Below are 25,991 nucleotides of genomic sequence, written 5' to 3' on the forward strand. Positions count from 1 at the left end.
ATAAAAAGGTGCTTTGTGGGGCGCCTGGGTGGCTCAGTCGGTTGAGCGTCCGACTTCGGCTCAGGTCATGATCTCGCGGTCCGTGGGTTCAAGCCCCGCGTCGGGCTCTGTGCTGACAGCTCAGAGCCTGGAGCCTGTTTCAGATCCTGCGTCTTCCTCTTTCTCTGACCCTCCCCTGTTCATGCTCTCTCTCTCTCTGTCTCAAAAATAAATAAATGTTTAAAAAAAAATTAAAAAAAAAAAAAAAAAAGGTGCTTTGTGCAGAACCTAAATAGGACATGCATCAGCAACTTCCAATGTGTGTTTCATCTCTATCCATAAAACCCAAGAAACCATTTCCTACTGTTCTGAATTTCATACTCCACACATTTTCTTATTCCCTAAATCAAATATTTGCATGGCCATTTTTATTCCGATAGAAATTACCAAGAGAATCAGTGAATCGCAATAAGGGTCTGTGTAGAAATTGACACTATACAGAACTCCTGTAACTTCCTGCTCGATTCTGTATGAAGTGAAATTACCCAGCATCACTGATATTTGCCTTGAACTTTGATACCACCTTGAGTGAAGAACTTGTGGGTACTGTGAGCATGGTCAAGTTCGTTAATTTGTAATTACAATTAAATCCAACTCTTAGAAATTGCAGAAGTAGAGGACACATTCCTCAGCTATGTTATTCACGCAGACATATGCTCTTTATTTGGTATCAATTATTGGTTAAAACAAATTCACTGAATATCTGGATAATTAAAAATATATTTTTATCAAACGGGAACCCTCTTGGATTGTTGGTGGGAATGCAAACTGGTACAGCCACTCTGGAAAACAGTGTGGAGGTTCCTCAAAAAATTAAAAATAGACCTACCCTATGACCCAGCAATAGCACTGCTAGAAATGTACCCAAGGGATACAGGAGGGCTGATGCATAGGGGCACTTGGACCCCAAGGTTTATAGCAGCACTCTCAACAATAGCCAAAGTATGGAAAGAGCCTAAATGTCCATCAACTGATGAATGGATAAAGAAATTGTGGTTTATGTACACAATGGAGTACTACGTGGCAATGAGAAAGAATGAAATACGGCCCTTTGTAGCAACATGGATGGAACAGGAGAGTGTTATGCTAAGTGAAATAAGCCATACAGAGAAAGACAGATACCATATGTTTTCACTCTTATGTGGATCCTGAGAAACTTAACAGAAACCCATGGGGGACGGGAAGAAAAAAAAAAAAAAGAGAGAGGTTAGAGTGGGAGAGAGCCAAAGCATAAGAGACTCTTAAAAACTGAGAACTGAGGGTTGATGGGGGGTGGGGGTGGGGGGGGAGGTGATGGGTATTGAGGAGGGCACCTTTTGGGATGAGCACTGGGTGTTGTATGGAAACCAATTTCACAATAAATTTCATATATTGAAAAAAACAAAAAATATATATATTTTTATCAAAATAGTTTCATAGTTCATTGGAATATAGCAAGAATTGTTATTTTTCTACTTCGCTCAATATTTTTAAATTACCATTTGAAACGAACAGAAATCATTATAAAATTGACAAACTTCATTACCAAATCCTCGGCATTTTGCTCATCATTTTCGGAAGTGTTAGAAAGTTCTGAGATATGTGTACAGTCTTGATTCCTAAAAAGCAATTTTTCACATGTTTAAGAGTATGCAGTTGCCGTGTCTGATGTCAAAGATTCAAACTACAGGTTAAGATATAAACAGTTCCCCAAGTATGCATACCTAATTTCAAGCAAAGGAATATCCAGTTTTTTAATCTACCCTCTGCGGAAACAACTGACCATCTTAGAATATGGAAAGTAAGTTTTTGTTTCCCCAGCTAAGTATGTATAAAAATTAAGCTGGCAATCCAGAAATAATCCAATTATGGCCTCAACTGGATGAATGTGAAGATGAGTGTTCCTACACATCACTAGGCATATTCGTACAGTAAGTACCAGGAACATGGATTGACTTGAGACAAAATAGAGGGAAGAAGCAGAAATTAAAGCAAATTAGATCTTAACTTCCCTGTACACACAGAAGAAAGAATGCTGAAGTAGGACTATCTAGGCATGAAGAAGATGAAAATAGGTATGTGATTTTCCTGAAGTAGAAAAAAATGAAAGTCCTGGGGAAGAGGAAACAAGTCCAGGTTGTCCAGGCAAGAAGTGGATTCAACCCAGCAAAGCAAGATAGGCCAGAACCAGTTACTTCCCAGTTTGTAGCCACACAGTAAAAATGATGGCACAGTTTATAAATTATCTTCTCTACTACATAATTCTTTCAAACAATTTTTATGGCTATGGTAAAAAGGCATTAAGATCACACAGCACAATTCATTAATTTCAAAGGAAACAGGCTGAGCAATTTGTCCAAAGTGACAGACAACGTTCATCAGAACAGATGATGTTAAAACTCAGATCCCACTTTCCGTCCTCCTCCTAAATGATCTCCCAATGCAAGCAAGCGTGTGCAGCCATTAGTGTTATACCAAGGGTAATTTCTTCATGTTTCATAAGGACACCACAGTCATGAAAAATGACTAAGGGAAACCCGGTGAAGGGTATATATAGGGCAACTTCTGTAGTATAAAATTATTTCAGTTTTAAAAAGCAGAAAACATTGGATTGTTCTATTTTTCATGCCTTTACTAAAAGTAATAATCACAATAAATATGTACAGAAATGTTATTTAACACAGCATATTAATAAAAGGGTGTAATTCAGAGAGCAAAAATTAAGAACTAGATGGCTGCAAGAGGTACAGATATGCAAAGCCACTTTCCACATCTATAATAGGAGGTAACTTACTTGATAAATTTTAAAAGTTGGTCAGTTATCTTCTTAGCTGATCTTGCAATTACACTTTCAGGCTCATTAAATGTCCTGGCATTATGTTCTATGTATCTGACTTCCCAAACTAATGCAGATAGCCTCCTTCAAAACAAAAAAGTAGGCAATTTAGAGCTCAGAAAACAAAAACACAGAAACCAGGTTGTTAAAAAAAAAAAAAAAAAATCCCAGCACGTTAAGCCAGCATGTATTAATATATTAAATCCTAAGTGCAAAGTTACAATGAATAACCTTCTAATGCTCTCAACCTGATCATAACCATAAGCAATTATACTGGAAGCTAAACCACAGAGAATACAATTAAAGACCAAAAATCTTAACAGTTCACTTCATCACATCCAGAGCAACCTGGAGCAACCCTCCCTTTCACAGTGTCTACAGGCACAACGGAAGCTACTGAGACTCAAAGAAGAAAAGGTGTTAAATATCATCAATCCTAAGAGAGTAACCTGGCAAAGTGGTTTCTGAACAAATGCACATTCCCATGTCTGGCTACAGAGATAAAGTACACCATCAATGTAAGAAGTCAGGTTTTTGAAATGGTAATTTCTCAAAGTAGATGAATTGTAACAAATAAAATACTATCAATTACTTAAAATTTAAAAAAATCACTGAGAATCAGGGCACCTGGGTAGCTCAGTCAGTAAAGCGTCCGACTTCCGCTCAGGGCATGATCTCACAGTTCATGAGTTCGAGCCCATCGGGCTCTGTGCTGACAGCTCAGAGCCTGGAGCCTGCGTCTCCCTGGATTCTATGTCTCCTTCTCTCTCAGCCCCTTCCCCACAAGCTCTCTGTCTCTCTCTCTCTCTCTCGCTCAGAAATAAATAAGCAATAAATAAATAAATAAATAAATATTTTTTTTTAAATTTAAAAATCACTGAGAATAGGAAATTTTATAGTTATCAGTGCTCTAGAAGCCAAAGATAAAAAGCTGATGACTCTGGGGAATCAATCTTTCAAAGGCTAATTTTTAAAATTCAACTTTATTTTTAAAATCAAGCTGCTAAATAGGAATAACATGCAAATAAATATGATGTCTAACTACTTAACATAATTTGTAACAAGCACGTGGAATTTTTTTTAATCCGACACCTCTCCAACATCGAATAGTGTCTTACCACAGAAGACCACAAGATCACTATAATGAAAGAGAGTGAAACAGAAAATAGCGTGCATCAGCCCCCACTCCACCACTGTCATGATCAACCACCACTTCCATTCACTCCACTCAGGATGACCAAACACCTTTTCAAACTATTGTGAAAGGAGGTTTCTACTAACCTGTAGAATCGATTAACGAGCCTCATTCGAATCGTGTAGAGGTCGGTTGGATAAGCTACTACGGTGCAATACTTCGGGTACGTACACAGATCAACTGGCCCTGCGAAAGCCGCTGCTATGTCTGTGAAGGCAGACACAAAACATTTTCATCGATAAATTCATTACCCACAGGAGATTATTTCTCTGCAAATTCCTCAAAAATAGAGCCACGCTTAACAATGCAGGCCCAAACAAAAAGGAGCAAGTAGAAACTGTAGTGAAGAATGCCACCAAAGTTTGCTGCGCTTTTAAAATACTTTTGTGGGGGCGCCTGGGTGGCGCAGTCGGTTAAGCGTCCGACTTCAGCCAGGTCACGATCTCGCGGTCTGTGAGTTCGAGCCCCGCGTCAGGCTCTGGGCTGATGGCTCAGAGCCTGGAGCCTGTTTCCGATTCTGTGTCTCCTTCTCTCTCTGCCCCTCCCCCGTTCATGCTCTGTCTCTCTCTGTCCCAAAAATAAATAAACGTTGAAAAAAAAAAATTTTTTTTAAATAAAAAAAAATAAATAAAAAAAATAAAAAAAATAAAATAAAATACTTTTGTGGAGGGGCGCCTGGGTGGCTCGGTCGATTGAGTGGCTGACTTCGGCTCAGGTCATGATCTCATGGTCCCTGGGTTCGAGACCCACGTCAGGCTCTGTGCTGACCACTCAGAGCCTGGAGACTGGAGCCTGCTTCGGATTCTATGTCTCCCTCTCTCTCTGCTCCTCCCCCACTCCTACTCTCTGTCTCTCAAAATTAAATAAACATTAAAAAAAAAAAAATACCTTTGAGGAAAGGAAAACTTGAACATGAAACATTCCACACTAAAAACTTACCAAGATTCAAAAGTTGGTCTATACCACTAATAATTCGTTCACATTCTTCATCTCTTGATTTCTGGCCCCATTCACCATCTTGAGGTTTGTAGAGTAATTTCTCTAGCTCATCGGAAGTGACAGAAATACTAGCTCCTAACTCTTCAGGTGGGTCAACTATAAATTCCATTCCAAAGAACAAGAAAGAAAAATAATTAACCAAATATATATTATACTTAAGTTGTCAAAACTCCTAAACCAGACACTACAAAGGAAAAAGCAGTGGTTTTATAGTGGAGAAACCTGGGACACCACCTAAGTCACATGATGAAAGTTAACACCCCCAGTAATAGGACAAATGGACATCATGTGCCTCATGATATGATGCACTGAGGACCATATACCACATCTCTAACACTAGCACCAGAAATGCAAACCCTGGATAATGAGTAAATATGAAACAAGCCCAAACGGAGAGAAATGCTACAAAACGACTAGCCAGGTTTATGTAAGAAATGATAATGGGCTATTAAAATGCAGTCAGCATCAAACTTGAAGCCTAGGATAAGAATTAATCAGCCTGATTCATATTAATTCTGTGGGGGGTTACTAAAGCTCACAGTTACTGAAAACAGGTAAAATATTTTCATTATTTAAAAATGATATACCATGGGGCTCCTGGGTAACTCAGTCAGTTAAATATCCGACTCTTTATTTCAAATCAGATCATGATCTCATGGTTCGTGAGTCTGAGTTCTGCATCAGGTTCTGCGCTCACAGCGTGGAGCCTGCTTGGGATTCTTCCCTCTCTATGGCCCTCCCTCTCCCTCTGTCTCTCAAAAATAAATGTTTAAAAAAAATTTTTTTAAATAGTTTCTGCTAAAACTTAAAAAAAAAAAATCATATACCATTATCAGGAATTGGTTCCATGTCCCATGGGCTAAGTTTTTCAATTTCAGTATTGTCCCACCTATTAAAAAACCAAAAGTCCAGTTAGCCTCTCATAAAAACAACTTGTGGCTAATAACTAGGTATCCACAAAAGAGTAAACAAAAATAAAATGTGAAAACCTTATTGTAGCAATGAAAGTTTAAATATTAACCGTAAGATTTTTTTTAGGAGAATACACTATGAGAAAAAGAAAGCATTAAAAATGTTCAAAGACAAAGTCAGAAGTCCTGTGTGGCTTGTACCCAGGGTAGGTGGAAAAAACTCAACAACCCTGTGAAGCCTTGAATGCCACACTTCAGAATGTGACTTTATTCCACAGCCGATGGAAAAGCAGCAACGATTTCCTTGAACAGGGGAAATCACGTAATATGTACTCCTCAACTAGGAACTATTAAGAGGCTACAGAAATGGGACCAGGGAGGCAAGCAGAACCTGTCCCGAGGGGTTCTGGTGAACGGGAAGCAGCCAGGGCGTGCGAGAGACACTGCATGGCGATGACGGACAGGACTCAATGACAGACTAAATCATGGTCTTTCACCTGAAACATATTATTCATAAAACCACCCACCACAATGAACGAATGTCTGTAGAGAATTCATTTCAACTGCATACAGACCTAACGATGTAGCACTGGAAATGACTATCAGGGTACTGCGGCTGATATGGCTCTTGACTTAGCACTGTTCCAAACCACCAAGCATCATCAATGATAGAACGGAACCTATCACCTATAAAAGATGACCAAGTCTGAGACACATTTTTAATTTATAAAATACCATATAATATAGATAAAAAAAGAAATTACTTTTTTTATCTTAAAATCAGCCATCCTTCCCCACTTTCCAGCAATCTTCAGCAATAAAATAAATGTAAAAAGATACAATGTCACACTGAGTAATTTACTGACGGTGTATAACCATACAGTGCAATAGACTAACATGCTTCTGACTGGATTCTGTTGTTTACTGGATCCAAACATTTCCCCAAAATAGGTTCGACCACATTTTACAACACGGAACAAAGAACAAAGCTTAACAAAACTCAATAATCTTCTACAACGATGTATATGATCAAAATATACTTGCTTAGTAAGTATATTAAATACCTCTGAAACATGTACTTCCTGAATAAAACATATTATAAAAGTATGACTAGAATCCATGATTATTCTAAAGCTCTCCCTATATAAATATTTCCACATAAAACAGAATTTTAATTCTTAAGACTTCACATTAAAAATCAGTTCTAGATATACCCTAGGATATGCTTACATACTTTATTACTTAAAAGAATTAGGGGCGCCTGGGTGGCTCAGTCAGTTAAGTGTCCAACGTTGGCTCAGGTCATGATCTCACAGTTTGTGAGTTCAAGCCCCTCATGGGGCTCTGTGCTGACAGCTCAGAGCCTGGAGACTGCTTTGGATTCCGTGTCTCCCTCTCTCTCTGACCCTCCTCTGCTCACGCTCTCTCTCTCTCTCTCTCTCTCAAAAATAAAATAAACATTAAAAAAAATTTTTTAATAAAAAAAAGAATTAAACACCCACATATCCCTTTATCTCAGGAGGATATATAGAAGCAGGAAGTAGATCTTAGGAGGGCTCCATCCACAAACCAAAGTAACTGTACAGAATGCTCCAACTGACTCCAGTAATCGTCTGTGTACCCTACAACGGCATCCCTTCTAGAGGAACACATTGTAGGTGAGCTCGGTTTCACGTTACAAAAGGAACAGACTGCTGTCATAACCCCACCTCTTCCCTTCCATCCATTCCACCTTTCTCAAAACAAAACCAGTAACAAAAAAAGTTGCTTAGCCACCACTAACAATTCCTTGGTAGATTAACAATTCTGCTTTCAAGGAAGGTTTGACAGAAATGGTATCCATCAAAATTAAAGCTGTATTTCACTCCTCAGAGAGAGAATATTTACGTAATAAAATACCCACAAAGAGTACTAACAAAGTATGCTTCCACGGAATTCTCTACAACTGAAAACAACAGCAGTATCACTACTGGAGCTACATGTTTTGAGGTTCTTAAAATATTTTTAAATTCACATAAACATGACTTTTATGTACATTTTATATTCTTCAAAGTCACTAGAAACCCAGGACGCCTGGGTGCTCAGTCAGACTCTTGATTTCAGCTCAGGTCATGATCCCAGGGCTGCGGGATTGAGCCCCACGTCCGGCTCCGTGCTGAGCATGGAACCTGCTTAAGATTCTTCCTCTATCTCTGCTCCTCTCCCACTTGCTCTCTCTCTCAAAACAAATAGATAAACTTAAAAAAAAAAAAAAAGCCAGTTTTTGATACCAAGAACCAACTTTATAATACTTTCCTTCCCTATTTATCTAAAACTAGAAGAGGAATACCTGGGTGGGACGCTTGATCTCGGCTCAGGTCATGATCCCGCAGTTTGTGAGGTGGAGCCCCGCGTTGGGCTCTGCATGAACAGCATGAAGCCTGCTTGGGATCCTCCCTCTCCTTCTCTCTCTCTGCACCTCCCCTCGCTCTCTCTCTCTCTTTCAAACATAAACTTTAAAAATTTTTTTTTACCGTTTATTTATTTTTGAGACAGAGAGAGACAGAGCATGAACGAGGGAGGGTCAGAGAGAGGGAGACACAGAATCTGAAACAGGCTCCAGGCTCTGAGCTGTCAGGACAGAGACCGACACAGGGCTCGAACTCATGGACCCCAAGATCATGACCTGAGCCGAAGTCAGACACTTAACCAACTGAGCCACCCAGGCGCCCCTCAAACATAAACTTTAAAAAAAAAATTCAAAAACAAAACAACTAGAAGATACTTTCGGTTTAGATAAAAGTATTTTTCACTGTAAGATAACACTTTAAATTAAAAGGAGCCTTAAGAAATCACTTTTCTGAAGGTAAAACCTGGCTTTTCCTTAAGAATTAAAAAAAAACAAACCTGATTTTGCCTATTCAAGAGTAGAATAAACATGCTTAGTAAAGTTCTTCACGCAATAAAATCAGGATTAAGCAACTTCCTTTACTAACACTGCTCAAACTTCAAGAGAATCGGTCAGATTTTATGGGGGGGGGGGGCAAAATTAAATTAATTAAAACATCTGGTACATTAATTTCCCAATCACAAAAATAAAACAAAGGCACTAAATTTCAAGAGGCAAGTGGGAATCCATCTCTAGAGCTCAGCTACAGAGAACGGGAGTTTAAAACAATTTCTGGATGCACATGTGGGCGGAACAAAATGAGAGCTTCCAACTTAGACGTCATGGGTGTTGGATAAACAGAACAGATGCGAAACTTTGAAGTTCCTCAGGATTTGGCTATCGACCTTAACTCCGGCACATTCCAGATGACTGGAGTTTGGTCTTGGTTGTTTCTGTGTATGGCTAGATGTTTTTCTTCAAGAAAAACTTCCTTTAGTCCCAAAACAGTCCTGACTATTTGTGTGGGTATTACCGTTAAAAATAGTCCACTAAGAACAGCCACGTTCTCCAACAACCTTTCATTTCAAATAGGGATGACTCAGGGAATTTGTCGAAAATTTACCTATTTGTAGTACTTTAGAAAAAAGCAGCAACAACTAGGAAAATTAATGAGGCCTTAACATCATTTACAAACGTGTACACTAGACGACAGAGCCTAAAACTTACTATTCCTAATAAGAGACCAAAACTGCTCAAAGGCGAATGAACTCTCCTAAGTGGCTGCATTATTTACAATGCAGATTAGAAGTAATTTGCATTATTTTTCAATTTCCTGATTGTTTTAGATCATAAGATAACTTTGTGAATTACACCAGTCACAGTAAAGATAGAAAAAAATGCAGACTGTGGACATGTGAAAGGATATAAAAGTTCACCCCTAACATACAGTCAACGCGTAAGAAATAATCCCCACAAGAAATGCTGCTTGGCTAACAGTCCTTATGAAGAAGCAGTAAAGCAAAAAATACTTTCCAGGCACTTCTATTTCTTTCCAGAATTCACATGTTTGCATCCACCATAACAAGCAGCACCACAACAAAAAAATAGGCCAATAAACGGAGAGATCATTTTCTAACAGTGTATGAAACTCAGTAAGAACAGACTTACAAGACTGCCAATTCCTCTGTCTTGCTTCATCATAAAATTGACGCAGTACAAGAAAGTCAATGACATCCGGCATATCATGGTACCTAAACAGAAATAAAAGATTATTAAACTCCCTGAGCAGCAGGTTACAGTCTAAAGCAACAATGTCCAAAAGAAACAGGATGGGAGCTGCATTTCTAATTTTTTTCTGACTAGCCTTATTAAAAAAAGTAGAGAAACTAGTAAAATTAATTTATCCCATGTACCCTAAACACGGTTTCACCATGTTATCAATACAAAATAACGAGATACCTTACATTACTTTTTCTTCATACCAAGTCTTCAAAATCCAGTGTGTACATCACACTCCATTGAAATCGGCCACATTTCAAGAGCTCAAGAGCCGCATGTGGCTAAGGGCCACCATAATGGACAGCACACATTTAGCAAATCATTTATTCTAACGTTTTCTCAAAAACAAAGACAGACACAAATTCCCTTACAGGCCAGAGTTCTCCACACATTAGTGGCATGGAAAAACGTATAAACATGCCAATGCCTAATTGTTGCTACAGCATACTACTTTTACTCCCAGCTATGAGCACCTCAACTCCCGCCTTAGGCTGTCCACAGTGCTCCACTATTTACCCCGCAGTTATGAGGGACATGCTGATCAGCAAGAGGAAACATCTAAATTTAAACAATTCCATAAAAAAAAAAAAAAGAGTAACACATACCTAATAGAGAAAGATTTGTCCAAAAGTTTTCCAGTTGCAGGATCTATAAATGCTAGTTTGAGGCAACAGAGCGTAGGGGGCCCAACCTCGTATCGTATTCCGACTATTTTGACCAACTCTTGATCCTTTAATAGATATTTTTTAAAGAATGCAATGTTTAAAATGGTTAAAATAAAGCAATTTCTCAAGACTATAAATCTCCACGTATTGCCACATTAAGTCAACTTGTAAGTCAGGTTTCCAAGTTAACAGTGATTAAATCACTTTTGCTAAAATTAATCTTCACACCTTTTTCAGGATAGACATTTAATACTGTTTCAAACATAAGGAATATACTCACTTTAGAAAACATACCACAAAGTGTTAAGAAGGAACATATAAGAGGCACTGATCAGCACAATATCTAAAGACAATTACTGTGAATAATCTGAATTTCTTTCTGGCTCTGTTCTCTTCCTAGAGATACATCATCTTGTTTTATGTGTGTCTCTGTGTAAAGACATCTCATTGAAGATGCTGTTGATTCATTAGCACTGAACTCAACAGCCAAAAGGACTTCTCACTCATGCCTAGACAAAGTTTATCTAACACAGGTGTTCTCTCCAGAAAGCACATCATCACCTTCTTGCACTGAGTAACACAGCAGAGCACTTTAAAGCATCACACTCGGGGGCTATGTTAAACAGTAAGTCACCAACAAAAAGCATAAAAACACTAAAGTTATTTATGTTGCATTCAATAGATCGTGAGAAGGACACTTATTTATGATGTGAGAGCTCAAACAAGAAGGTATCACCTCGCTCGACCTCAGGAGGTAACAGGCCGGTCAGGGAAGTCAAATTTTTTGCCACTGTGTGTGTGTTTGCAAATGACCAGAAAGCACCCTGAGCATCGATTTGGGGTTACAAATAACATGCAGCTAGTAGGCAAAATGACAAATATGGAATCTGTGAATAATGAGGATCAACTCAGTGATAAGTGAAACAGACCCAAATAAATCAGAGCATATGGTAAGCCAAATTCAAGACGGAGAGCCACTAAGTTGAAGGAGAGTTAAGAACAGCTATCTTTGGGAGTGCCTGGGTGGCTTGGTCCCTTAAATGTCCAACGCCTACTCATGATCCCACTGTTCGTGGGATTGAGCCCCACATCGGGATCTGTGCTGACAGCAGAGAGCCTGCTTGGGCTTCTCTCTCTCTCCCTCTCTCAAAATCAATAAATAAACTTAAAGAAGAAGAAGAAAAAAACGGCTATCTTTGCTAAGATAGTTGTTTTTACCTTCTAATAGTTACTGAAAGTATCAAAAACATATAAAATACAAAGAATAAAAAAAAAAATCAACAGCAATGCTATTCCATACATAATCACCATTGACATTTTGATGTATTTATTCTGGTTGACTACATGTCTGCAAGTTTTTATTACCATAACCACAAACAACATTTCACATCCCATTTTTTCTCTTAGTAATAAATTATAAAAATTTAACAGTCATTCACTCAAGTATTTTAAAAGCCTCAATTACACAGTGGGCTTCATACCATAATCAACTCTGCAAAAGGTACCATGACTTGATCCATTCAGTACTGTAGGATACATGGACTTTTTCTAATTTTTGTTTTTATAAACAGGGATATGGAATTGTCTTGCTCATAAATTCACATGCACTTCCAGTTGTTTCCTAAATCACTACAAATAAAGTCACGGATTTAAAACATCTGAATATTTTCCAGTTTCAATTCCAATCGCCAAGATAGCCTCTACAAAGCCCGAGCTGTTTCATATACCCTGTCCTGTCACCAATGGGAGTAACTGGTAACAAACCAAAATCTTTGCTACTTGCTAAAATGTGGGGTTTTTTTCTTTCACTGCTTAAAAAAAATTTTTTTTTTTTATTTAACTGGTTAAGTATAGGGGAGCTAAAGCTTTTCCAATAGACTAGTCTATTGTGCACGCGGTTCAACTTCTTTTCCAATTTGTATTTCCTCTTTTGAAAAGCTGCCACTTCTTTTGAATATATGTCCCAGATACACACATTTTAACATTAATGATATATACTACCAAGCTGCCTTCCTGAGTGACGAACACACTTATAATTTTATACACCAATCAGCAATACATGAAGACCATCCACTGACAAACACGTCTTTCTGCTGGATCCTAAGGCTTAGGAAGGTAACAGCAGAAATGTTTTTAAGTAGGCAGTCAAAAAGACAGTAATGAAATATACCTCCAGAAGGTTTATTTTTAGTGGATTTATAAATAATTTAACTATACAGTGCTAAATGTTTAATGGCTTAATAATATGATCATCTTACCCTAAGATCCATTTTTCTCCATGGCTCCTTATTAGGGTTCAGTTCATAAATGTTATTTCTTCTGACAGCCTCAATATAAGCTTCGTGACCCTGTCGAAAATAGATTACCTACAAAAAGTATACGTTTAAAAATAAATTAAAACCTAAGGGTAAAATACTATCTTGTGGTCCATATTCCCATTTCTAAATTTTACTACTCTCACCTCATCACCCATCTGAGGAACAAAAGGAGACTTTCGAAGTGTGGTGTCCGTTATCCACACGGGAGGGTGAAATTCATATAAATGTTCCATATTTGCAAGCTCCACCGGAGTCATCCTCCGCAAGCTCTGCCAAGGGGATGAGAACAAAGTCCAGTACAACAGAAAGGGCATGAGGGCGTGGTTTGATTGACAAACAAAAGAAACTTCACCAAGTGAGAAATGCTATGTCAAATGAGAATGGGCACGTCGCCTAATGATCAGTTTTTAAACGGCATACGTATTTGGTTCCTTCACACACACGGGAGCGTGTACATTGTGGGCCACTGGTGAAAGCAGTGCAGGTTCCCCCGGCACTCATCTAGCCTCTCCCGGATTTCTAATAGACTCTTCGTAACACTTGACATCCTATGGAAGGGGGCTCCTTTCCAACCTAAATCCTCTTCGACAGCCAGCCTGCTCTGCCGAAAGACCATTCTGAATTTCACCGTGGACTACTCATCACAGGGAGACTCCTCTTGATTTGAGGTTTTAAGACAGGTGACTTTAAAATGTGCCAACAAACTCTTTGATCCTCCTCATCTCTTCCACAGGTGCAGCCCACAACCACTCCACTCAAACAGAGTAAGACAGAAGTGACAAGAGGCTTCTAAGACAAAGCTGTCACAGGCATTAAGGCTTACCCCTGCTGACACCTCTGGATCACCTAACCTAGGGAATGTCGGCCACCATGTCATACAGATGCCCAAGCAGCTCTTTAGAGGGGCCCATGTGGTGAGTAGCTGGGTCTACAGCCAACTCCCCAACTGAACAGGGTTCACAGAAGATCAGGCAGCTCCAGTTATACGTTCAGACAGCTGTAGCTCCAACCAGTGTGATAACTGTGACCTTGGGAACCAAAACTCACCTAGCTTTTCAGCCCCCAGATTCTTGACCCACCAAACAGGAATACATGTTTGTTGCTGTAAGGAGCTAAGATTCAGGATGGTCTGTGACACAGCAATACGTGAGGAATACAAAGACGTGGCATCTTTAAATAATGACTGTTACTTGCACGACATGAACACTGAACATATGATAAGAAATAGGAACAACACAAGTACTCCTGCTTGTGAACGTGCCAAATGAAAGAGAACGTGGCAGATGTAACTGGGACACAGGGCAATGACAGAGGAAACAAGAAGAAAGTGCCCTAAAATGCCCTGAAGTATAGTTCTGGTGTTGAAATTAACAGGAGAAAATAAAGAGTTGTGGGATTCTGAGCAAAACAGAGCTCCCTCCCCCTTATCGTGTCAGACTGAGGAAGGAGCCGGTGCCACCGCCAATTTGGGGCAGATTCGATAGAGGAGCCTTCAGAAGAAAGTAGCTTTTCCAAATATAAATTTGCATTTTACATTTGAATCTTGAAGACTTAACAGTGTCAATAGTATATAAAATCTCCAATCTCCCTAAGACTTTTAATTTCTAAATATGGACAGAAACACTTGATAGAAAGCGTAAATAGATGTTTTGAAGATATACTTCTCTTACCTCTTTTTTAGGCTTATTTTCTTTCTTTCTCTTTCGTCTCCTTTTTGGAGGAGATAAATTCTCAGTAGACATTTCATCCTCTGAACTACTGCAAAAGCGGGTAACTCGTCGACGTGATGACGTTCGTAAAGGAGGCTGCAAATTGATGCCTGCATCAGCTGTCCAGTCAGAGTATCTAGATGACGAGTCACTAGGAAAGAAAAGCAGTATGTGTTGTAGGGAACCAGAATCTAAGCCCTAATGGCAATTTAATCACATAATCTTAAGAGATGAAGAGGAGGGAAGGAAGGATCCTGGGAAGATTCAACTTGAACAATCTGCCTTCACCATCAGCAAATACTGAAATGACCAGAGATCATGAGGAAGAGACAGAGACACTGGAAATTAGGAAAGGATGTAAGCCTGAGGAAGTTTTTGTTTTCAGTATAATATAGAGGAAACCTCATGGAAGACAACATTTAGAGCCCACCAACAATTTCCCTTTCAGAAGATGGGAATGTAATTATGGAAACAGTAGAGGTCATGCAGAACCGTAAGAGTAGGCCCCCCTCCCCCAAGTGAAAGGTGACTCGGGAATAGACTAAAATTCTAACTGGAATGAAAAACCATTAGTGAACACACTGAGAATCCCAAGGAAAGTGTAGCCACAGCAGATAGAAAGCTGGAAGTGGTCAAAGTTCCTTGCCAAGAGGGGGACTTTCCTGAACAGGACGAAAGAGCCAAGAGAGGAAGTGGTCCCGGCCCAGTCCAGAGCAGCAGCAGCGTCAAACAGGAAACAAGATCTAGAAAATGAGCCCCTGCCACCACCAGCTTCAGCAAATGCAGGAAAGAAAGCAGGACAAAGGGCTCCACTGAGACCACCACTGGCCAACCACACACCTCTCAGGCTCAATAAACACACTCACGGTCACACGCACATTTCCAAGAGCAGTTTATTTAAAAAGAGCTATTTAGAAAAATTGTAAGAGCACCTGCTTTGTACAATAAAATTCAAGAGAAGCTGAATTAAAAGACAATGATGACAGAGCTAGAAAGCAGAACAGAGGTTGCCAGGGGAGGGGCGGGAAGCGGAGAATCCCTGTTTAATACGTACACACTCTCAATTTTGCAACGAGTTCTGGAGACTGGGTGCACAACAGTATGAATGTACTTAATGTTACTGAAATATACAGTTAAAAATGGTTAAGATGGTAAATTCTGTTATGTATATTTCATATTTCACAATTAAATTTATAAAAAAAAATAGACAAGGGTTCTAAAAATCACTCCAGCCCCTCAATCATAACAGAATAAAAAAAGTCATGACAGGAAAAAGGGAGTATTGTATGGTGGTCTAGACCGGCACAGCATCCATAGGAACAGAAATAAGATTGAGTCCTATTTGGAAGGGACGCTTTTCTAGACCTGGTGATGGCTATGCTGTGAAGAGAGAAAGATGTCCAGGTTTCTGGCACGAGCATCTGCCAAGGTGAAGTTGACATTTTATTTACCAAAAGGAGGAACAGATGTTAACATCTGGGTCCCATGAAATCTGGATCCCAAAACTAGAGGTCCATACATGCAATAACTGACAGTAAATAGAATGATGGTCTTACCACATACATTCTCGATACTGCTCTTTATGACTACAGCCCAAGACTACATTGTACACTGTGGGCTCAAATGTGTACAGTCAAACATACCCAAAAAACTTTCTATACACACAGCTGTTAATCCAGTTCTCTTCTTCTTTAATTTTTTTTTTGTTTTTTTAAAGAGACAGAGAGAGAGCACAAGCGGGGGAGGAGAAAGGAGGAGGCGGGTACAAAGGATCCCAAGCAGGCTGTGCAAGGACAGCAGTGAGCCTGACATGGGGCTTGAACTCATGAACCATGACATTGTGACCTGAGCCAGAGTCAGACGCTCAACCAACTGAGCCACCCAGGCGCTCCCAGTTTTCTTCTCCTTTTAATTGTACGAGAAACTCAACTGCCCTTCACAGACTGGTCCATCCAAGCCTAGGACTAGGCTGCTGAGCAGATGAAAACAATGAAAAGCAGGCACCTGGAGGGGTGCCCCAGCCTACAGAGTGGTTGCTGTGTGTGATTCCTGATCCTGGGGTCGTGAGTTCAAGCCCCACGCTGGGTGTGGAGCCTACTTAAAACAAAAAAAAAATTTTTTTTTTTTTAACATTTATTTTCGAGACAGATAGAGACAGAGCATGAACGGGGGAGGGGCAGAGAGACAGGGAGACACAGAATCGGAAGCAGGCTCCAGGCTCTGAGCCATCAGCCCAGAGCCCGACGCGGGGCTCGAACTCACAGACTGCGAGATCGTGACCTGAGCTGAAGTAGAACGCTTAACCGACTGAGCCACCCAGGTGCCCCAAAACAAAAATTTTTTAAAGCAGTAGCAAGTACCTTGAACTTTCGCTGTCACTCTGACTCCTCCTGTCACTCCTCCACTCCTCTTCTTCAGAAGAGCAAGAACCTTCACTCTGATCACAGGAAGTCTCCTATGTGTCGGGGGAGAGGGGGGGATAAGATAAAAATCCTCATCTTGAAGATTAAATAACACAAGTCAAGAAAAGCCGCATTCCATTCTTACCATTTCAGGCAATCGGGCAATGAATATAATTAGATAAACTTCAAACAAAAAGTCAGTATCTTTATTATATTCTTTTTCTTAGCAAGGCACAGGGCGACAGAGACAGAGACTCAACACCACTGCCGCTGACACAGTGGGCCCTTCTCTGTGTGAAGCTGAGCCAAGTCCGTGTACATGTTTCCAGTGCCTGGACCTGGGTCACTGCAATAGGGGCACAGGGGCGTCTCATTCTACTTTCATTCTCTAATGGCCGATGACGCTGTGCATCTTTCCATACGATTACTTGCCATCTATGTATCTTCTCTGATGACGTGTCAGACTGATTTTTAAACTGGATTTTTTATTTTCTTATGAATGCATTTTAAGAATTCATGGTATATTTTAAATAGAAGTTCTTTATCAGATAGGAGCTCTACCAGTATTTTCTCCTGGTCTGTGGCTTGCGTTCTCTCCTAACAGTATCTTTCCCAGAGCAGGTTTTAATTGATGAAATCTAGCTTGTCAGGTTTTCCTTTAACAGATCATGCTTTTAGTATTCTATCTAAAAAGTCACTGCCATACCCAAGGTCACCTACATTTTATTGCATGTTATATTCTGGAAATTTTAAGTTCTGTGTTTTCCATTAAGCTTATGATCCATTTTGAGTCAATCTGTGAAAAGTACGTGTCTAGACTTTTTTTTTTTAACATGTGGATGTCCAGTCATTCCAACACCGTTTGTTGAAAAGACTCTGCTTTATCCATTGAGTTGTCTTTTGCTTTTTTGTCAAACACTGGTTGACCATACTTGCATTGGTCTATCTCTGGGTTTCCCTATTCTATTCCATTGATCTACTGTCTATTCTTTCACCAATACCACATTGTCTTGAAAACTACAGACTTGTTACGAACTCTCAATGTCAGGTACTATCAGTCCTCCAACTACGTTCTTCAGTACCCTGTTAGCTATTCTGGACTTTTTTCCTCTCCAAATAAACTTTAGAATCACTTCACCAATATCCACAAAATTAACTTGTTGGGATCTTGATTGGAATTATGTTGAATCTACAGATCAAGTTAGGAAGAACTGACATCTTAACAAAAACACAGAACAAGAGGGACTCTATCCTTCGTTGTTTATGGAAATGCAAACGTAACCCAGCCACTTTGGATGACAGTTTGGAAGTTTCTTACAAAGCTAAACATAGCCTAATCATATGATCCAATAAACCTGCTCCTTGGTATTTATCCAAATGCGTTAAAAATATCCCCACAAAATCTGCACATGGAAGTTTACACCAGCTTTATTCATAATCGCCAAAACTTTGAGGCACCTGGGTGGCTCAGTCAGTTAAGCGTCTGACTTCGGCTCAGGTCATGATCTTGAGGTTTGTGAATTCAAGCCTCGCGTAGGGCTCTGTGCTGACAGCTCAAAGCCTGGAGCCTGCTTCAGATTCTGTGTTTCCCTCTCTCTCTGTCCCTCCCCTGCTCGTGCTCTGTCTCTTTCTCTCAAAAATAAATAAACAATAAAACAGAAAACAACAACAACAAAATAATTGCCAAAACTTAGAAGCAGCCAACATGTCCTTTAGTAAGTAAATGAAATAATCTATGGTAAATTCAGACAACGGAATATTATTCAGTTCTAAAAAGAAATGAAATATCAAGCCACGAAAAGATACAAAGGAAACTTAAACTCATATTACTAGAAAGTAGCCAATCTGAGGAGTATCTGCGTCAGACTTCATCTCATGGTTTGTGGGTTCAAGTCTCACATCGGGCTCTGTGCTGATAGCTCAGAGCCTGGAGCCTGCTTTAGACTGTGTCTCCCCCTCTCTCTGCCCCTCCCCCGCTCATATCTCTCTCCCTCTCTCTCTCTTCCCCCGCCCCCCCCACCCTTCAGAAATAAACATTTAAAAAAATTGAAAGTAGCCTATCTGAAAAGGCTACATACTGTATGGTATTCTGGAAAAGTCTACAGAAACAGCAGAAAAATCAGTGGTGACCTACCAGTGGCTCAGGAGGAGAGAGAAAGGAATGATTAAGTGTAGCAAGGAGGTTTTCGGGCAGTGAAACTGTTATGGTAGAGACATAACATTATGCATTTGTCAAAACCCACACAAATTGTGCAACACACAGAGATCCCTAATGTAAACTAGGAAATTGAGTTCACCAGCGGCAGCAGATGCACCACACTAACCCAGAAGTTACTACCAGGAGCAACTGTGTGCAGGGAAAAGAAGATATGGGAATTCAAGGTACTCACTGTGCGGTTTTTGTGTAAACCTAAAACTGCTCTACGACAAAATTTTTTTTAAGTCAATAAAGGGAAGAGAGGGGAAGAAACAACTCTGTGATTCCCCCAGCCCTAATGGTTGCAATCTACTTTAAGTTCTAGTTATGGACACCAGGCAGGTACTTTTATTTTTTAATTTTTTTAAATGTTTATTTCTGAAGGAGAGAGAGACAGAGTGCTGGCGGGGGAGGGGCAGAGAGAGAGAGAGAGAGAGGGAGACACAGAATCGGACACAGGCTCCAGGCTCTGAGCTGTCACCACAGAGTCTGACGTGGGGCTTGAACTCACTCAGGAAAGGCAAGATCGTGACCTGAGCCAAAGTCTGACGCTTAACCGATTTGAGCCACCCAGGCGCCCTAGGCAGGTACTTTTAAACTGAGACATGACCTTTTACTGTAACAGCATTTACATTAGGAGCATTGAGAATGGATAATGAAAATGTCACTGAAAACCAAAACTTAAAAGACAAAATCTAAAGTCAATATCTACTTTTATCTACTTCATTTGAACAGGCAAAATGTAGAATAAGTGTATTCTTTTTTAATGTTTATTTATTTTTGAGAGAGAGAAAGAACACAAGCAGGGTAGGGGGAGAGACAGGGGGACAGAGGATCTAAAGCCAACTCTAAGCTGTTAGCACAGAGCCCAACGTGGGACCTAAACTCACGAACCGTGAGATCATGACCTAATCTGAACTCAGACGCTTAACTGACTGAGCCATCCACGTGCCCCTGAAGTCAACATATTCTCAAAACTGTTTCTCAAAATGTGAGCCTCCTCCTATTCCAGGAGTCTGGCTTTTATGTTCAAATGGACTTTTTTTTTTTCATGACAGTGATAAAAGAAACTCTTAAACGCTACTACCTAGAAACCATGCATCCTCTGAAATGTCTTACATGTGTTATCCCAATTCTCAAAACACCTCTGTAAACAGAGGAGGAGTTAACAAAACTAATGACATTAAATTTCAGAGGCTTCCGATTTAACTTGACTATCAAGGCTGTGTGCATCTGCTTGTAACTCTGAGTTACTTAAAAAAAAAAGTTCCTGATATTACACAAGCTTCAACCCCCACAAAGCCTGGATCTACCCTGCCTGTGTATTACCAGCTCTTCATCTATAGGGACACCCAAGACTAAGAAAAGTAAAATAACATGCGTAGGGTCACAGGAGGGTAAGTGTAGGTAGTGGAATTAGAAATCCAGCTAACTAGAAAGCCCTTACACATTTTCTACCATCAGTGCTTTCCAAACCAAAATGGAATGGAACCAACACGCATATACACAACACACCCCCCACACACTCTCCCCATCTCTGCCCGGCCACACCACCACCCACCCCCTCCCCCACACCAGCTCCCCCACTGCAACAACACAGGTGAATGAATTCCTACCACTGGAGGTAAAACCCACCACCAAGCCACAAGATTATGGTTTATTTTAAAAGGTCAAGTGGATTTAACATTCCACATTATCTATGTTTGCATTAGTTTAAAGCGTTTCCCCATTACTTGAAAATACACCAAACTAACAGATATAGAGAAAAATCTTAAGATTGATATACCAGTGATGATTTAAAAAAGAAAAAAAAAAAAATCCCCCAAATAGCCAAGGCAATCCTGCAAAAGAAAATCAAAGCTGGAGGCATCACAATTCTGGACTTCAAGATGTATTACAAAGCCATAATCATCAAGATAGTATGCTACTGGCACAAAAACTAACCCATATATCAATGGAACAGAATAAAGAATCCAGAAATGGACCCACAAACATATAGCCAACTAATCTTTGACAAAGCAGGAAAGAATATCCAAGGGAAAAAAAGTGTCTTCATCAAATGGTATTGGGAAAACTAGACAGCAACATGCAGGAGAATGAACCTGGACCACTTTCTTAAGTGGCTATTTCAACTCAAAACGGATGAAAGACCTAAACAGAAGACCGGAAGCCATCAAAATCTTAGAAGAGAAAACAGGCAACAATCTCTTTGACCTCGGCCACAGCAACTTCTTACTCAACACATCTTCAGGAGCAAGGGAAACAAAAGCAAAAATGGACTATTGGGACCTCATCAACATAAAAAGCTTCTGCGTGGCAAAGGAAACAATCAGCAAAACTAAAAGGCAATTGACGGAATGGGAGAGAAGATATTTGCAAATGACATATCAGATAAACGGTTAGTATCCAAAATCAAACTCAACATCCAAAAAACAATCCAGTGAAGAAATGGGCAAAAGAGATGAATAGACACTTTTCCAAGGAAGACATCCAGATGGCTGACAGACACATGAAAAAATGCTCAACATCACTCATCATCAGGGAACTACAAATCAGAACCACGGTAAGATACCAGGTCACCCGTCAGAATGGCTAAAATGAACAATTCAGGCAACAACAGATATTGGTGAGGATACAGAGAAGGGGGAATCCTTTTGCACTGCTGATGGGAATGCAAACTGGTGCAGCCACTCTGGAAAACAGGATGGAGGTTCCTCAAAACATGAAAAATAGAATTACCATATGATCCAGTAATTCCACTACTGGGTATTTATCCAAAGGATACAGGTGTACTGTCTCAAAGAGGCACATGTATCCCAATGTTTATAGCAACACTATTGACGATAGCCAAAGTATGGAAAGGGCCCAAATGTCCATGGACACATGAATGGACAAAGAAGATGTGGGGGGTGTGTGTGTGTGTGTGTGTGTATGTACGTATGTATATATACGTGTATATATGAGTATATACGTATATATGTATATATGTGTGTGTGTGTATATAGACACATATACACATACACACATACAACGAAGTATTACTCGCCAATCAGAAAGAATGAAATCTTGCCATTTGCAGCTACGTGGATAGAACTAGAGGATATTATGCTAAGTGAAATTAGACAAAGAAAGACAAATATATGACTTCACTCATGTGGAACTTAAGATACAAAACAGACAAACATAAAGGAAGGGAAACAAAAATAAGATAAAAACAGGGAAGGAGACAAACCATAAGAGACTCTTAAACAAAGAGAACAAACTGAGGGTTGCTGGAGGGGTTTGGTGGGAGAATGGGCTAAATGGGTGATGGGCATTAAGGAGGGCACTTGCTGGGTTTAGCACTGGGTGTTATATGTAAGTGATGAATCACTTGGTTCTACTCCTGAAATCACTATTACACTATATGTGAAATAACTTGGATGCAAATTTTAAAAATTTATAATAAAAAAAAAAGGAAAAAGAATCTATAATCAATCCTGGTGTTTCAAAAAGAACACAACAAAATAAGCATTAGCTGATATTTTCTTAGCATAATAACATAGATATGCATACTATAGACACCTAAATTAAGGCGTCTCACTTAGTGTGAAAATGGTAGACATGTCTCCACCAAGAGGAATACGGTCCACTATCTCCACCACCATTCAACACCGTGCTGAAAGAACCGAGCAATGCAATTAGATAAGAGAGAGCAATGGGAGGTATAAAAATTACCTTAGTAGGAAAACTAGTATTTTTTTTTAATTTTTTCTAATGTTTATTTATTTTTGAGAGAGAGACAGAGAGATATGGAGCATGAGTGGGGAAGGGGCAGAGAGAGAGGGAGACAAAATCTGAAGTGGGCTCTAGGCTCTGAGCTGTCAGCACGGGACTCAAGCTCATGAACCGTGAGATTATGACCTGAGCCGAATTCAGACATTTAACCAACTGAGCCACCCAGGCACCCCAAAGGACAACTAAGTACTTGTACAAAGGAGAGGGTACCTAAATAAAAAAACCTCAGATAATTCAATGATAAAATTAACTCAAAAGTTCGGTAGCACAGCAAGATGTGTAAAAAAATTCAATCTACCGAAATCAGTAGCCTTCATCTCCACCAAGTAATAACCACTTAGAGGCTCTAATGGCAGAAAAAGAACGCAGCACCGTATAAACTACAGATAAAGAACTAACATATCTGGTATATAAAGAACCTTTAGAAATTGCGGTGGGCACGGAGGGGACCAAAAATGTGATAGAGAAATGATCAAGGACATAAATACATGTGCACAAAGATGAAAAAAAAAAGACACTCTAAATATATGAAAAGATGTTCAACAACTTCACACATGAGAAAGTCAAAATAAAACTATTCTGTGAAATAAACCAAAGATAAAAGGACAAATATCGTATGATTCCACTTACACGAGGTCCCTACAGTAGGCAAATTTACAGAGAGCTAGAAAGTAGGAGAGAGGCTACCACGGACGTACAGAAGGGAAAAAGGGAGTCAGTGTTTAATGAGTACAGTGTCTGTCTGGGATGATGAAAGAGTGCTAGAAACGTACAGTGGTAATGGTTGCACATACTTAAGATAGAGGTAACACTTTTGAAGTGTACACAGGAAAATAAAGTAGTAAATTTTATAATTTTTCTCACTAAAAAAAAGCCAAAACATAAAAAAATAAAACTACACTAAGACACCATCTCTCACCCATTAAACTGGCAAAGATTATCAAGTATAAAACACTCCGTTGGCTAACGGCTAAGAAAATCCATGTTGCTGGTGGCACCACCAGCAGGAAAGCCAAGTTGGAACCTTCCTTAGGCAGCAACTTTTACCACTACTTCCTACAACTCAGAGGCATGTATCTTTAGACACTGCGATCCCCTTCCCAGGATCGTACTCCCAAATGACGTCTCCATCAGCAAAAAACTACATACACAGACAAAAAGATTACTCATTGTGGCACTATTTATAATGAAAACACTGGAAACATCCTAAATGACCATAGGTAAGAGACTGGTTAAATAAACTGTTACAGTCCCATAATTGTATGATGCAAGTCTTGAAAGAAAGAGAGAAAGAGAAAGAAAGAGAAAAAGAGAGAAAGAGAGAGAGAAAGAGAGAGAAAGAACAAACCATGGAGGAGATATTTAAAAACGAACGTGGGGGGCCGCCTGGGTGGCTCAGTCGGTTAAGCGTCCGATTTCAGCTCAGGTCGTGATCTCACGGTCCATGAGTTCGAGCCCTGTGTCAGGCTCTGTGCTGACAGCTCAGAGCCTGGAGCCTGTTTCAGATTCTGTGTCTCCCTCTCTCTCTGCCCCTCCCCTATTCATGCTCTGTCTCTAGCTCAAAAATAAACAAACGTTAAAAAAAAATTAAAAAAAAAATAAAAACGAACATGGGGGCACCTGGGTGGCTCAGCTGGTTGAGTGTCTGACTTTAGCTCAGATCATCTCACAGCTCTGTGAGTTTGAGCCCCGCATCGGGCTCTGTGCTGACAGCTCAGAGCCTGGAGCCTGCTTCAGATTCTCTGTCTCCCTCTCTCTCCGCCCCTAACCCACTCCCATTCTGTCTCTGTCTCTCTCAAAAGTAAACAAACATTAAAAAAAAAAAAAAAAAAAAAAAAAACAACGACATGGAGTGAGTTCAAGAATATTTTAAGTGGAAAAAAAAAGAATACTTAGTATCAATGTAATAGATGTGTTTAATTATAAGACTTATTAAATGGAAAGCTTTCATTAAATTTATTGGGTGCACATAATTAAATGAATTGAAAAGGGCAAAGAACTGGTATTTCTAGTTAACATTTTAAGTGGACTGCTAGCTGATTATAATAAATTACACTAAAATATTAAAAAAGAAAGAAAATTAAAAAAAATTTTTTTTAACGTTTATTTATTTTTGAGACAGAGAGAGACAGAACATGAACAGGGGAGGGGCAGAGAGAGAGGGAGGCACAGAATCGGAAGCAGGCTCCAGGCTCTGAGCCATCAGCCCAGAGCCCGACGCGGGGCTCGAACTCACGGACCGTGAGATCGTGACCTGAGCCGAAGTCGGACGCTTAACTGACTGAGCCACCCAGGCGCCCCGAAAGGAAGAAAATTTTAAGTGAAAAAAGCCACGGAGTGAAAAGTGCCAAAGAGCATCTATAGTATGCTATATTTTGTGTACAAAAGGAGAAACAATAAAACGTACACATATCTGATTGAATGTATGAAGAAAAACACAGGAAGCATAAACCAGAAACTAGGGAAGATGGGTGGGAACGTTTACCATAATTATCCAAAACTATTAAGAAAGGGTTAAAACGTTCAATTCACTGTAAAAAGAAGAAAATAATGTAAAAAAGTCTCCTTACATAAAACACAATTAGTTACTTTAACAGGCTGATAACAGCAGCTGGCATTATTGGATATTAGACACTATCTTAAACACTTTACAATCAATCGAGTTCTTACATCTCTGAGGAATACACGCTACCACTGACTGCTTTTACAGATCTGGCCAGAGACCCAGAAAGGTTAAACAACTTGTCCAAGTGGAAGAATTTAGATTTAACCTCAAACCCTCTGCTCAACTATTACCTCAGTGCTTTACAGAAGAAT

General features: G+C 39.7%; 1 protein-coding gene across 1 annotated transcript in view; it reads right to left on the reverse strand.

Annotated features, from left to right (window-relative positions):
• BRWD1 (bromodomain and WD repeat domain containing 1) overlaps positions 1-25,991 on the reverse strand; it is a 122,017-nt gene that overhangs the window by 23,471 nt on the left and 72,555 nt on the right. Inside the window, exons 22-33 of the mRNA XM_047100159.1 lie at positions 17,159-17,253; positions 14,760-14,949; positions 13,233-13,358; positions 13,030-13,137; positions 10,712-10,836; positions 9,996-10,078; positions 6,535-6,646; positions 5,876-5,937; positions 4,989-5,144; positions 4,136-4,256; positions 2,813-2,938; positions 1,565-1,637 (exon numbers count right to left, since the gene is read on the reverse strand). Coding sequence (XP_046956115.1) covers positions 1,565-1,637; positions 2,813-2,938; positions 4,136-4,256; positions 4,989-5,144; positions 5,876-5,937; positions 6,535-6,646; positions 9,996-10,078; positions 10,712-10,836; positions 13,030-13,137; positions 13,233-13,358; positions 14,760-14,949; positions 17,159-17,253 — 1,377 coding nt within the window. The remainder of the gene's footprint in view (positions 1-1,564; positions 1,638-2,812; positions 2,939-4,135; positions 4,257-4,988; positions 5,145-5,875; positions 5,938-6,534; positions 6,647-9,995; positions 10,079-10,711; positions 10,837-13,029; positions 13,138-13,232; positions 13,359-14,759; positions 14,950-17,158; positions 17,254-25,991) is intronic.

The sequence above is a fragment of the Lynx rufus genome, unplaced genomic scaffold (genome assembly GCF_022079265.1).
Source record: "Lynx rufus isolate CCGP_SWC_20201006 ecotype Redwood Valley unplaced genomic scaffold, mLynRuf1.p SCAF_5, whole genome shotgun sequence".
NCBI classification, from domain to species: domain Eukaryota; kingdom Metazoa; phylum Chordata; class Mammalia; order Carnivora; family Felidae; genus Lynx; species Lynx rufus.